Source organism: Oncorhynchus mykiss, chromosome 23, assembly GCF_013265735.2.
Source record: "Oncorhynchus mykiss isolate Arlee chromosome 23, USDA_OmykA_1.1, whole genome shotgun sequence".
Taxonomy (NCBI): domain Eukaryota; kingdom Metazoa; phylum Chordata; class Actinopteri; order Salmoniformes; family Salmonidae; genus Oncorhynchus; species Oncorhynchus mykiss.
Window position 1 is genome coordinate 56,402,145 of NC_048587.1, and position 14,916 is coordinate 56,417,060.

General features: G+C 42.4%; 1 protein-coding gene across 1 annotated transcript in view; it reads left to right on the forward strand.

The window, feature by feature from the left end:
* Positions 1-14,916, forward strand: part of LOC110503000 (protein kinase C epsilon type) — a 299,119-nt gene that overhangs the window by 90,505 nt on the left and 193,698 nt on the right. Inside the window, exon 2 of the mRNA XM_036960862.1 lies at positions 5,714-5,777. Coding sequence (XP_036816757.1) covers positions 5,714-5,777 — 64 coding nt within the window. The remainder of the gene's footprint in view (positions 1-5,713; positions 5,778-14,916) is intronic.

A 14,916-nucleotide genomic window follows, 5' to 3' on the forward strand; every position in this document is an offset into this window, starting at 1 on the left:
GTCCTCTCTGCAGTGATTTATAAAAACAGCCCATGTCCTCTCTGCAGTGCTATGCTGTATCAAAACAGCCCGTGTCCTTTCTGCAGGGATTTATCAAAACAGCCCATGTCCTTTCTGCAGGGATTTATCAAAACAGCCCATGTCCTTTCTGCAGTGATTTTTCAAAACAGCCCATGTCCTCTCTGCAGTGCTGTATCAAAACAGCCCATGTCCTCTCTGCAGTGCTGTATCAAAACAGCCCATGTCCTCTCTGCAGTGCTGTATCAAAACAGCCCATGTCCTCTCTGCAGTGCTTTATCAAAACAGCCCATATCCTCTCTGCAGTGCTATGCTGTATTAAAACAGCCCATGTCCTCTTTGCAGTGCTGTATCAAAACAGCCCATGTCCTCTCTGCAGTGCTTTATCAAAACAACTCATGTCCTCTCTGCAGTGCTATGCTTTATCAAAACAGTCCATGACCTCTCTAAAGTGATTTACCAAAACAGCCCATGTCCTCTCTGCAGTGCTGTATCAAAACAGCCCATGTCCTCTCTGCAGTGCTTTATCAAAACAGCCCATGTCCTCTCTGCAGTGCTTTATCAAAACAGCCCCGGTACTCTCTGCAGTGCTTTATCAAACAGCCCATGTCCTCTCTGCAGTGCTTTATCAAAACAGCCCATGTCCTCTCTGCAGTGCTTTATCAAACAGCCCATGTCCTCTCTGCAGTGCTTTATCAAAACAGCCCATATCCTCTCTGCAGTGCTATGCTGTATTAAAACAGCCCATGTCTTCTCTGCAGTGCTGTATCAAAACAGCCCATGTCCTCTCTTTAGTGCTTTGTCAAAACAACTAATGTCCTCTCTGCAGTGCTATGCTTTATCAAAACAGACCATGTCCTCTCTAAAGTGATTTACCAAAACAGCCCATGTCCTCTCTGCAGTGCTTTATCAAAACAGCCCATATCCTCTCTGCAGTGCTATGCTGTATTAAAACAGCCCATGTCCTCTCTGCAGTGCTGTATCAAAACAGCCCATGTCCTCTCTTTAGTGCTTTGTCAAAAAAACTAATGTCCTCTCTGCAGTGCTATGCTTTATCAAAACAGACCATGCCCTCTGTGCAGTGCTGTGCTTTATCGAAACAGCCCATGTTCTCTCTGCAGTGCTGTGATTTATCAAAACAGCCCATATCCTACTGCAGTGCTTTATCAAAACAGGCCATGTCCTCTCTGCAGTTCTGTGCTTTATCAAAACAGCCCATGCCCTCTCTGAAGTGATTTACCAAAACAGCCCATGTCCTCTCTGCAGTGCTTTATCAAAACAGCCCATGTCCTTTCTGCAGTGCTGTATCAAAACAGCCCATGTCCTCTCTGCAGTGCTTTATCAAAACAGCCCATATCCTCTCTGCAGTGCTATGCTGTATTAAAACAGCCCATGTCCTCTCTGCAGTGCTTTTTCAAGACAGCCCTTGTCCTCTCTGCAGTGATTTATAAAAACAGCCCATATCCTCTCTGCAGTGCTATGCTGTATCAAAACAGCCCGTGTCCTTTCTGCAGGGATTTATCAAAACAGCCCATGTCCTTTCTGCAGGGATTTATCAAAACAGCCCGTGTCCTTTCTGCAGTGATTTTTCAAAACAGCCCATGTCCTCTCTGCAGTGCTGTATCAAAACAGCCCATGTCCTCTCTGCAGTGCTGTATCAAAACAGCCCATGTCCTCTCTGCAGTGCTGTATCAAAACAGCCCATGTCCTCTCTGCAGTGCTTTATCAAAACAGCCCATATCCTCTCTGCAGTGCTATGCTTTATCAAAACAGCCCATGCCCTCTCTGAAGTGATTTACCAAAACAGCCCATGTCCTCTCTGCAGTGCTTTATCAAAACAGCCCATGTCCTCTCTGCAGTGCTTTATCAAAACAGCCCATGTCCTTTCTGCAGTGCTGTATCAAAACAGCCCATGTCCTCTCTGCAGTGCTTTATCAAAACAGCCCATATCCTCTCTGCAGTGCTATGCTGTATTAAAACAGCCCATGTCCTCTCTGCAGTGCTTTTTCAAAACATCCTTGTCCTCTCTGCAGTGATTTATAAAAACAGCCCATGTCCTCTCTGCAGTGCTATGCTGTATCAAAACAGCCCGTGTCCTTTCTGCAGGGATTTATCAAAACAGCCCATGTCCTTTCTGCAGGGATTTATCAAAACAGCCCATGTCCTTTCTGCAGTGATTTTTCAAAACAGCCCATGTCCTCTCTGCAGTGCTGTATCAAAACAGCCCATGTCCTCTCTGCAGTGCTGTATCAAAACAGCCCATGTCCTCTCTGCAGTGCTGTATCAAAACAGCCCATGTCCTCTCTGCAGTGCTTTATCAAAACAGCCCATATCCTCTCTGCAGTGCTATGCTGTATTAAAACAGCCCATGTCCTCTTTGCAGTGCTGTATCAAAACAGCCCATGTCCTCTCTGCAGTGCTTTATCAAAACAACTCATGTCCTCTCTGCAGTGCTATGCTTTATCAAAACAGTCCATGACCTCTCTAAAGTGATTTACCAAAACAGCCCATGTCCTCTCTGCAGTGCTGTATCAAAACAGCCCATGTCCTCTCTGCAGTGCTTTATCAAAACAGCCCATGTCCTCTCTGCAGTGCTTTATCAAAACAGCCCCGGTACTCTCTGCAGTGCTTTATCAAACAGCCCATGTCCTCTCTGCAGTGCTTTATCAAAACAGCCCATGTCCTCTCTGCAGTGCTTTATCAAACAGCCCATGTCCTCTCTGCATTGCTTTATCAAAACAGCCCATATCCTCTCTGCAGTGCTATGCTGTATTAAAACAGCCCATGTCTTCTCTGCAGTGCTGTATCAAAACAGCCCATGTCCTCTCTTTAGTGCTTTGTCAAAACAACTAATGTCCTCTCTGCAGTGCTATGCTTTATCAAAACAGACCATGTCCTCTCTAAAGTGATTTACCAAAACAGCCCATGTCCTCTCTGCAGTGCTTTATCAAAACAGCCCATGTCCTCTCTGCAGTGCTTTATCAAAACAGCCCATTTCCTTTCTGCAGTGCTTTTTCAAAACAGCCCATGTCCTCTCTGCAGTGCTTTATCAAAACAGCCCATGCCCTCTGTGCAGTGCTGTGCTTTATCGAAACAGCCCATGTTCTCTCTGCAGTGCTGTGATTTATCAAAACAGCCCATATCCTACCGCAGTGCTTTATCAAAACAGCCCATGTCCTCTCTGCAGTGCTTTATCAAAACAGCCCATGTCCTCTCTGCAGTGCTTTATCAAACAGCCCATGTCCTCTCTGCAGTGCTTTATCAAAACAGCCCATATCCTCTCTGCAGTGCTATGCTGTATTAAAACAGCCCATGTCCTCTCTGCAGTGCTGTATCAAAACAGCCCATGTCCTCTCTTTAGTGCTTTGTCAAAACAACTAATGTCCTCTCTGCAGTGCTATGCTTTATCAAAACAGACCATGTCCTCTCTAAAGTGATTTACCAAAACAGCCCATGTCCTCTCTGCAGTGCTTTATCAAAACAGCCCATGTCCTCTCTGCAGTGCTTTATCAAAACAGCCCATGTCCTTTCTGCAGTGCTTTTTCAAAACAGCCCATGTCCTCTCTGCAGTGCTTTATCAAAACAGCCCATGCCCTCTGTGCAGTGCTTTATCAAAACAGCCCATGTTCTCTCTGCAGTGCTGTGATTTATCAAAACAGCCCATGTCCTCTCTGCAGTTCTGTGCTTTATCAAAACAGCCCATGCCCTCTCTGAAGTGATTTACCAAAACAGCCCATGTCCTCTCTGCAGTGCTGTATCAAAACAACTCATGTCCTCTCTGCAGCTGTATTGAAACAGCCCATGTCCTCTCTGCAGTGCTGTATCAGAACAGCCCATGTCCTCTCTGCAGTGCTGTATCAAAACAACTCATGTCCTCTATGCAGCTTTATTAAAACAGCCAATGTCCTCTCTGCAGCTGTATTAAAACAGCCCATGTCCTCTCTGCAGCTGTATTAAAACAACCCATGTCCTCTCTGCAGCTGTATTAAAACAGCCCATGTCTTCTCTGCAGTGCTTTATCAAAACAGCCCGTGCTCTCTCTGCAGTGCTGTGCTTTATCGAAACAACCCATGTTCTCTCTGCAGTGCTGTGATTTATCAAAACAACACATGTCCTCTCTGCATTGCTGTATCAAAACAGCCCATGTCCTCTCTGCAGCTGTATTAAAACAGCCCATGTTCTCTCTGCAGTGCTGTATCAAAACATCCCATGTTCTCTCTGCAGTGCTGTGATTTATCAAAACAACCCATGTCCTCTCTGCAGTGCTGTATCAAAACAGCCCATGTCCTCTCTGCAGCTGTATTAAAACAGCCCATGTCCTCTCTGCAGTGATTTACCAAAACAGCCCATGTCCTCTCTGCAGTGCTGTATCAAAACAACCCATGTCCTCTCTGCAGCTGTATTAAAACAGCCCATGTCCTCTCTGCAGTGCTGTATCAGAACAGCCCATGTCCTCTCTGCAGGGATTTATCAAAACAGCCCGTGTCCTTTCTGCAGGGATTTATCAAAACAGCCCATGTCCTTTCTGCAGGGATTTATCAAAACAGCCCGTGTTCTTTCTGCAGTGATTTTTCAAAACAGCCCATGTCCTCTCTGCAGAGCTGTATCAAAACAGCCCATGTCCTCTCTGCAGTGCTGTATCAAAACAGCCCATGTCCTCTCTGCAGTGCTTTATCAAAACAGCCCATGTCCTCTGTGCAGTGATGTACTTTATCAAAACAGGGCCAGATGACTAAATGGAAGTGAGTGCAGTGGCCTGACTTAACACAGTCCTGCAGACATGTGTGTGTGTGTACCTGTGTGTGTGTCTGTGTGTGTGTGTGACAGTCTATGTGTGTGTGTCTATGTGTACTGTGCAGAGGGGGATTATGGACTGGCTGTGGGAGGCTGCTGCCGGTAGAAACTCTGAGCCCCAGCCGCCGCAATCCCTGCCCACTCTCTCTTATGAGCCGAGCTAACAAACACATGTGCATGCGCTCGGGGTTTAGAGTGCCATGGGTGAATGGATGTAAACGCTCCATGTGCCCACAAAGCTGTAACTCAGTACTCTCCTGGTCTTGTACTGCAGTATTCAGCAACCTGATAACATGGTGTTACTGCACACACACACGCACGCACATGCACATGCGCACACACACACACACACACACACACACACACACACACACACACACACACACACACACACACACACACACACACACAAACGTCTACAGGACTGCGTTTATAAGCCAGGCCACTGCAGTTCCATCCCATTTCCTCATCTGGTCCTGTTTTGATAAAGCAGCCATTAAGTTTTCATTAGCTCCTGAGAGCCATTACTGCAAAAGCATCCCTCTCCTCTGCTGCTCAAATCAATACTGTACAGTATGTGTGTGTGTGTGTGTGTGTGTGTGTGTGTGTGTGTGTGTGTGTGTGTGTGTGTGTGTGTGTGTGTGTGTGTGTGTGTGTGTGTGTGTGCGTGTGTGTGTGTGTGTGTGTGCGTGCGCGCCTGTTTGTCAGTGGAGGCTGGTGAGAGGAGATATGGGAGGACATCCTCATAATGGCTGGAATGGAATTCCTGGAACAGAGTCCAATGTGAATGTAGTGAATGTACTGTCGCTGATATGGTTTCACGCTGCCATAGCATACTATAAAATGGTTTCAGTCCAGTTTGAAGGCTGACAGTTTGTTGTGTTGTGTTGTTCTCTTCCAGATTGACTTGGAGCCTGAGGGGAAGGTGTACGTCATCATGGACCTGTCTGGATCCTCTAGTGAAGGTAAGGCCAGATGTGCCTCCCACTCTCTCGTTTTCTCTTTCAATTACATTACATTCAATTTAAGGGCTTTATTGGTATGGGAAACATATGTTAACATTGTCAAAGCAGGTGAAATGGATAATGAACAGAAGTGAAATTAACAATTAAAAAAATAACAGTAAACATTACACTCACAAAAGAAGAATAAAGACATTTCAAATGTCATATTATGTCTGTATACGGTGTTGTAGTGATGTTCAAATAGTTAAAGTAAAAAAGGGAAAATAAATTAACATGAATATAGGTTGTATTTGCAATGGTGTTTGTTCTTCCCTGGTTGCCCTTTTCTTCCTGCTGCGATGACATACTGTGGTATTTCACCCAATTGTAATGGGAGTTTATCAAAATTGGGTTTGTTTTCAAATTCTTTGTGGATCTGTGTAATCTGAGGGAAATATGTGTCTCTAATATGGTCATACATTGGGCAGGAGTTTAGGAAGTGAAGCTCAGTTTCCACCTCATTTTGTGGGCAGTGTGAACATAGCCTGTCTTCTCTTGGGAGCCAGGTCTGCCTACGGTGGCCTTTCTCAATAGCAAGGTTATGCTCATTGAGTCTGTACATAGTCAAAGCTTTCCTTAAGTTTGGGTCAGTCACAGTGGTCAGGTATTCTGCCATTGTGTACTCTCTGTTTAGGGCCAAATAGCATTCTAGTTTGCTCTGTTTTTTTTTTTATTCTTTCCAATGTCTCAAGAAATAATATTTTTGTTTTTTCTTTATCTGGTTAGGTCTAATTGTGTTGCTGTCCTGGGGCTCTGTGGGGTCTGTTTGTGTTTGAACAGAGCCCCAGGACCAGCTTGCTTAGGGGACTGTCTCTCTCTGCCTCTCTCCGTTTCTCCCCATCTCTCTCTTGCTCTCTTTCTCTCTCTGTCTCTTTCTGTTCCCCTTTCTCTGCCACCCCCCCCTCCCTCTCTCTCTCTCTCTCTCTCTCTCTCTCTCTCTCTCTCTCTCTCTCTCTCTCTCTCTCTCTCTCTCTCTCTCTCTCTCTCCCTGTCCCTCTCTCGATTCAATTAAATTCAAAGTGCTGTATTGGCATGGGAAACATGTTTACATTGCCAAAGAAAGTGAAATCGATAATAAACATTTTACTTACAAAAGTTCAAAAGAAATAGAGACATTTCAAATGTCATATTACAGCTAAATACAGTGTTGTAATGATGTGCAAATACTTAAAGTACGAAAGGGAAAAGAAATAAACATAAATATGGGTTGTATTTACAATGATGTTTGCTCTTCACCTGTTGCCCTTTTCTTGTGGCAACAGGTCACTAATCTTACTACTGTGATTGCACACTTAGTGGTATTTCTCTCTGTCTCTCTCTCTCGCCCCCTCTCTCTCTCTCTCTCTCTGCCGTCCCACCCATCCTATCCTTCTCCTGGAAGCTGATCAGAGCCCCTAAAAGGAGAAGACCCTCTCATCTGTCTGTTCCTCTCTTCATTCGGTCACCCCGAGGGTCTCATTTCAGGTGGTTTGATCACTCAACATGAGCTCACTGATGTGTCACTCCAACAGTTGGGGGGGGAGTCCAGGAGTATGGGTGTGGCCAAGGGTGTGGGTGTATCCAGGGGGGGGTGAGTATGTCCAGGGGGGTGGGTGTGTCCGGAGAGAGTGTCCCGGAGGGGGTGGGTGTGTCCAGGGGGGTGGGTGTGTCCAGAGGGAGTGTCCCAGGGGGGTGGGTGTGTCCAGGGGGTGGGTGTGTCCAAAGGGAGTGTCCCGGGGAGGTGGCTTCTAATTATTTATTTTGTTTCTCGCTCCTTTCTTCTCTTCTCTCTCTCTCTCCTTAATGTGACAGTGAGAGAAGTCTACATGAGTTAAATATACGGCTTGATAATCATTGTTACATAAGGAAATGGACAATTAGTATTTCCTGTGACTGTTAGTAGCGTTAGTGACTCACTGGAAAGTAGGAGTAAAAATACGTCAGAATGGCAACCATTGGTCTGTCTCTGTCAACAATAATAATACACTGACATTCATCATGAACTACTTCATCATAAGTACTCTGATTACTTCATTACCATTATCATGAATTAGTGTATCACGCCTGCACAGTGCAACGTTTTTCCTGCGATGGATAAGGTTAGGGTTCGGTTCCCTTTACACCTGATGAGTGAATTAACTGTACATATTCAAATATAAATCCATTGTTGTAAAATATGATTTGCTTTGATACTAAGAGACATTCATGTCCTTTTATCCTAGCTAGATAGGTCAGAACAAGGGTAGTGTCCTCAGTACCTGTAATATAAAACAGGGTAGTGTAGGGATCAAGGGAGGTGCTTTCCTCTGTCTCTGGCTATAGCTACATGGTTATTAATTCATGCTATATAACCCTGGCTGTAGCCCTCGGCTGTACGATTCTCTCTTTCAATGCCCCTTTTACATATTAATTGATTATTCAATTGTATATAAATAGGGACCCCAGTTTCCTGAGAAATAGTCTGACAATGTCTGTTGCTTTTAATAGACCACAGTCATTTAATTGATAAGAGAGGACAAGAGGACGAGAGCACTGTGCTCTAAATTAGAGGTTGACCGATTAATCGGAATGGCCGATTAATTAGGGCCGATTTCAAGTATTCATAGCAATCGGAAATGGGTCATTTTGGACGCCCATTTTGCTGTTTTTTAAATATTTTTTTTACGCCTTTATTTAATCTTTATTTAACTAGGCAAGTCAGTTAAGAACACATTCTTATTTTCAATGACGGCCTAGGAACTGTGGATTAACTGCCTTGTTCAGAGGCAGAATGACAGATTTGTACCTTGTAAGCTCAGGGATTCAATCTTGCAACATTGCGGTTAACTAGTCCAACGCTCTAACCAACTGCCTCAGGAGGAGCCCGCCTGTTACGCGAATGCAGTAAGAAGCCAAGGTAAGGTGCTAGCTAGCATTAAACTTAATCATAATCACTAGTAGTTATACTATACTATACATGGTTGATGATATTACTAGTATATCTAGCGTATCCTACGTTGCATATAATCGATGCAGTGCGCATTCGCAAAAAAGGACTGTCGTTGCTCCAACGTGTACCTAACCATAAACATCAATGCCTTTCTTAAAATCGAAACACAGAAGTGTATCTTTTTTAACCTGCATATTTAGCTAAAATAAATCCAGGTTAGCAGGTAATATTAACCAGGTGAAATTGTGTCCCTTCTCTTGCGTTCATTGCACACAGAGTCAGTGTATATGCAACAGTTTGGGACGCCTTGCTCATTATGACATAACATTGAAGGTTGTGCAATGTAACAGGAATATTTAGACTGATGGATGCCACCCGTTAGATAAAATACGGAACGGTTCCGTATTTCACTGAAAGAATAAACGTCTTGTTTTCGAGATGATAGTTTCCAGATTCTACCATTTTAATGACCTAAGGCTCGCATTTCTGTCACGCCCTGGCCTTAGTTATCTTTGTTTTCTTTATTATTTTGATTAGGTCAGGGTGTGACATGGGAATTTTTTGTGTTTTTCTTGTCTAGGGGTTTGTATGTTTATGGGGCTGTGCCCTGTCTAGGTAAATTGTATGTCTATGGTTGCCTAGATTAGAGGCAGCTGTCTATCATTGTCTTTGATTGGGAACCATATTTAGGCAGCCATATTGTTTGGGTATTTTGTGGGTGATTGTTTCCTGTGTCAGTGTTTGTGCCACACGGGACTGTTTCGTTGCCAGTTCACTTTATTATGTTTTATTTGTGTTCATGTTTAGTTTTTCTTATTAAAAACCATGGACACCTACCACGCTGCATATTGGTCCGATCCTTGTTTCACCTCTTCAGAGGAAGAGGAGGAAATCTGCCATGACAATTTATGTGTGTTATTATGTTATAATTAAGTCTATGATTTGATAGAGCAGTCTGACTGAACGATAGTAGGCACCAGCAGGCTCATAAGCATTCATTCAAACAGCACTTTTGTGCGTTTTGCCAGCAGCTCTGCTGTTTATGACTTCAAGCCTATCAACTCCCGAGATTAGGCTGGTGTAACGATGTGATGTGAAATGGCTAGCTAGTTAGCGAGGTGTGCACTAATAGCGTTTCAAACTTCACTCGCTCTGAGACTTGGAGTAGTTGTTCCCCTTCCTCTGCATGGGTAACGCTGCTTCGAGGCTGGCTGTTGTTGTTTTGTTCGAGCCCAGGTAGGAGCGAGGAGAGGTTCGGAAGCTATACTGTTACACTGGCAATACTAAAGTGCCAATAAGAACATCCAATAGTCAAAGGTATATGAACTAGAAATGGTATAGAGAGAAATAGTCCTATAATTCCTATAATAACTACAACCTAAAACTTCTTACCTGGGAATATTGAAGACTCACGTTAAAAGGAACCGCCAGCTTTCATATGTTCTCATGTTCTGAGCAAGGAACCTCTTGAAACTAGGGAGCACTATTTTCATTTTTGGAAAAATAACGTTCCCAAAGTAAACGGTCTATTTTGTCAGGACAAGATGCTAGAATATGCATATAATTGACAGCTTAGGATAGAAAACACTGTAACGTTTCCAAAACTGTAAAAATATTGTCTATGAGTATAACAGAACTGATATTGCAGGTGAAAGCCTGAGAAAATTCCAATCAGGAAGGGACTCTTATTTAGAAACCTCTGTGTTCCTATGCGTCCCTATTGAGCAGTGAATGGGATATCAACCAGATTCCTTTTTCTATTGCCTACCTAATGTGTCTAGTGTCACAAGACATAGTTTCAGGCTTTTACTTTGAAAAATGAGCGTGAAGGACAACATTGCGTCAGTGGTCAGGTGGTGGCTCTCAGAGTGATTTGTGCGTAATAGACAAAGGCGGCCATTGTGCCTCTCGCTCCTACTGGGTAGCCAACTGGCCCGGTTGATATATTATCGAATAGATATTTGAAAAACACCTTGAGGATTGATTCTAAAAAACGTTTACCATGTTTCTGTCGATATTATGGATCTAATTTGGAATATTTTTCGGCGTTGTCGTGACCGCAGTTTCCGGTGGATTTCTCAACCAAACGTGAAGAACAAAATGAGGTATTTCGGCTATAAAAATTATCTTTATGGGACAAAATTAACATTTGCTGTCTAACTGGGAGTCTTGTGAGTGAAAACATCCGAAGCTCATCAAAGATAAACGATTTAAATTGATTGCTTTTCTGATTTTCGTGACCAAGCTGGACATAATGCTATGTTAGGCTATCGATAAACTTACACAAATGCTTGTCTTGCTTTGGCTGTAAAGCATAATTTCAAAATCTGAGATGACAGGGTGATTAACAAAAGGCTAAGCTGTGTTTCACTATATTTCACTTGTGATTTCAGGAATATTAATATTTTCTAGTAATATTTTTGACGTTGCGTTATACTAATTATTGTCAGTTGATGACAATTCTCCTGGATCCGGAATGGGTAGTTCCAAGAGTTAATTAAAGCTTTCTTACATGGCACATATTAGCTTTCTTACATGGCACATATTGCACTTTTACTTTCTTCTCCAACACTTTGTTTTTGCATCATTTAAACCAAATTGAACATGTTTCTTTATTTATTTGAGGCTAAATAGATTTTATTGATGTATTATATTAAGTTAAAATAAGTGTTCATTCAGTATTGTTGTAATTGTCATTATTACAAATACATTTTAAAAATCGACCGATTAATCGGTATCGACTTTTTTTTGTCCTCCAATAATCGGTTTTGGTATCGGCGTTGAACAATCAGAATCGGTCGACCTCTACTCTTAATGTGTACTGTGTATGTACAGTTGAAGTATGAAGTTTACATACACCTTAGCCAATACATTTAAACTCAGTTATTCACAATTCCTGACATTTAATCCTAGTAAAAATATCTTGTCTTAGGTCAGTTAGGATCACCACTTTATTTTAAGAATGTGACACGTCAGAATAATAGTAGAGAGAAAGATTTATTTCAGCTTTTATTGCTTTCATCATATTCCCAGTGGGTCAGAAGTTTACAAACACTCAATTAGTATTTGGTAGCATTGCCTTTAATTTGATTAACTTTGGTCAAACGATTCGGGAAGCCTTCCACAAGCTTCCCACAATAAGCTGGGTGAATTTTGGCCCATTCCTCCTGACAGAGCTGGTGTAACAGAATCAGGTTTCTAGGCCTCCTTGCCCGCACACGTTCAGTTCTGTCCACAAATGTTCTATAGGATTGAGGTCAGGGCTTTGCGATGGCCACTCCAATACCTTGACTTTGTTGTCATTAAGCCATTTTGCCACAACTTTGGAAGTAAGCTTGGGGTCATTGTCCATTTGGAAGACCCATTTGCGACCAGGCATTAACTGACTGATGTCTTGAGATGTTGCTTCAATCTATCCACATAATTTTCCTCCCTCATGATGCCATTTATTTTGTGAAGTCAACCAGTCCCTCCTGCAGCAAAGCACCCCTACAACAGGATGCTACCACCCCCATGCTTCACGGTTGGGATGGTGTTCTTCGGCTTGCAAGGTTTGCTTCAATATATCCACATAATTTTCCTTGCTTGCTGAGTGGCCTTTCAGGTTATGTCGATATAGGACTTGTTTTACTGTGGATATAGATACTTTTGTACCTGTTTCCTCCAGCATCTTCACAAGGTCCTTTGCTGTTGTTCTGGGATTGATTTGTACTTTTCGCACCAAAGTACGTTCATCTCTAGGAGACAGAACGAGTCTCCTTCCTGAGCGGTATGACGCCTGCGTGGTCCCATGGTGTTTATACTTGCGTACTATTGTTTGTACAGATGCACGTGGTACCTTCAGGCGCTTGGAAATTGCTCCCAAGGACGAGCCAGACTTGTGGAGGTCTACAATTTTTGAGGTCTTGGCTGATTTTTTTTTATTTTACCATGATGTCAAGCAAAGAGGCACTGAGTTTGAAGCTAGGCCTTGAAACACATCCACGGGTAGAAGCTTCTATAGCCATGACATCATTTTCTGGAATTTTACAAGCTGTTTAATTGCACAGTCAACTTAGTGTATGTAAACTTCTGACCCACTGGAATTGTGATACAGTGAATTATAAGTGAAATAATCTGTCTGTAAACAATTGTTGGAAAATGTACTTGTGTCATGCACAAAGTGGATGTCCTAACCGACTTACGAAAACTATAGTTTGTTAACAAAATGTTTTAGAGTGATTGAAAAACTAGTTTTAAAATGACCCCAACCTAAGTTTTTGTAAACTTCTGACTTCAACTGTAGATGTGTGTGCACATGTTAGAGTGTGTGTCTGTGTTTGTGTTTGTGTGACCTCTCATTTACCCCACAATAACTCTTCTTCTTCCCAGGTAGTGTATCGCTTTCCCACTACTCGTGTTGCACTCATTCACTGCATTGATGAGCTGTGTCAAGTCCACAGTCAACACAAGGGATCAATATGTAGAACAAATCTCTGGTTTTCGGTGTAATCTCCTGCTAGACTGGCGGGTTAAAGACGTCTAGGAACACAACGTTCTGACACACACAAACATGTGTTCTGGCTGTGTTATAACTGTGTTGTAAATGTGTTCTAGCTGTGTTATAACTGTGTTCTAGCTGTGTTATATCTGTTCTAGCTGTGTTACAACTTGTTATACATGTGTTCTAGCTGTGTTATTATTGTGTTCTAGCTGTGTTAAAACTGTGTTACAGCTGTATTACAACTGTGTTACAACTGTGCTATAACTGTGTTACAGCTGTGTCATAGCTATCTTCTAGCTGTGTTATTATTGTGTCCTATCTGTGTTATTATTGTGTTCTAGCTGTGTTATAACTGTGTTATAGTTGCGTTATAATTGTGCTATAGCCGTGTTATAACTGTTTTACATCTATGTTACAACTGTGTTACAACTGTGCTATAACTGTGTTACAGCTGTGTCATAGCTATCTTCTAGCTGTGTTTTAACTGTGTTCTAGCGCTGTTATAACTGTGTTATAGCTGTGTTGTAACTGTTACAGCTGTGTCAAAACTGTTCTAGTTGTATTATAACTGTGTTACAGCTGTGTCATAGCTATCTTCTAGCTGTGTTAAAACTGTGTTCTTGCTCTGTTATAACTGTGTTATAACTTCGTTTACAGCTGTGTCAAAACTGTTCTAGTTGTATTATAACTGTGTTATAGCTGCATTAGAATTGCGTTATAACTGTGGTTATAAATGTGTTATAGCTGTTTTATAACTATTTTACAGCTGTGTCCTAGCTTTGATATTATTGTGTTATTGATGTGTTACAGCTGTTTTTGGCTTTGTTATAGCTGTATTACAGCTGTGTCATAGCTGTGTCCTAGCTGTGTTGTAGTTGTGTTATAACTGTGTTACAACTGTGTCCAAGCTGTGTTATAGCTGTGTTATAGCTGTGTTATAACTGTGTTACAGCTGTTTTTGGCTTTGTTATAGCTTTGTTACAGCTGTGTTATAACTGTGTTATAGTTGTGTTATAACTGTGTTACAACTGTGTCCTAGCGTTGATATTACTGTGTTATTGCTGTGTTATATATGTTACAGCTGTTTTTGGCCTTGTTGTAGCTGTGTTATAGCTGTGTTATAACCGTTTTATAGCTGTGTTATAGCTGTGTTATAGCTGCATTGTAGCTGCATTATAGCTGCGTTGTAGATGTGTTGTAGCTCGTTATAGCTGGGGTTGCGGCTTTGGTGGATCAAAGCTCTGCTTAAGGTCAAAGCATCAAGTTGGAGAAGTGTTAGTAAAGAATGGCAGAGTACAGAAAGATCCTCTGTCATCCATGTTGAGAGTATGCCCAACTTGCTGAGTGAAGAACAGAAGAGAGAGAGGGAAAAGGAGAGAAGGGAGAGTGAGATGGAGAGAGAGAGAAAGGAGAGTGAGATGGAGAGAGAGAGAAAGGAGAGGGAGAGAAATGAGAGAGAGATGGAGAGGGAGAGAAAGAAGAGTGAGGGAAAATTAGAGAGAGATGGAGGAGAGAAAGAGGGAGAGAAAGGAGAGAGAGGCAAAATGAGAAAGAGATGGAGTGGAAGAGAAAAGAGAGGGAGAGAAAGGAGAGAGAGGCAAAATGAGAAAGAGATGGAGTGGAAGAGAAAAGAGAGGGAGGGAAAATGAGAGAGAGATAGAGAGAGAGAGAAAGAAGAGGGAGGAAAAATGAAAGAGAGATGTAGAGGG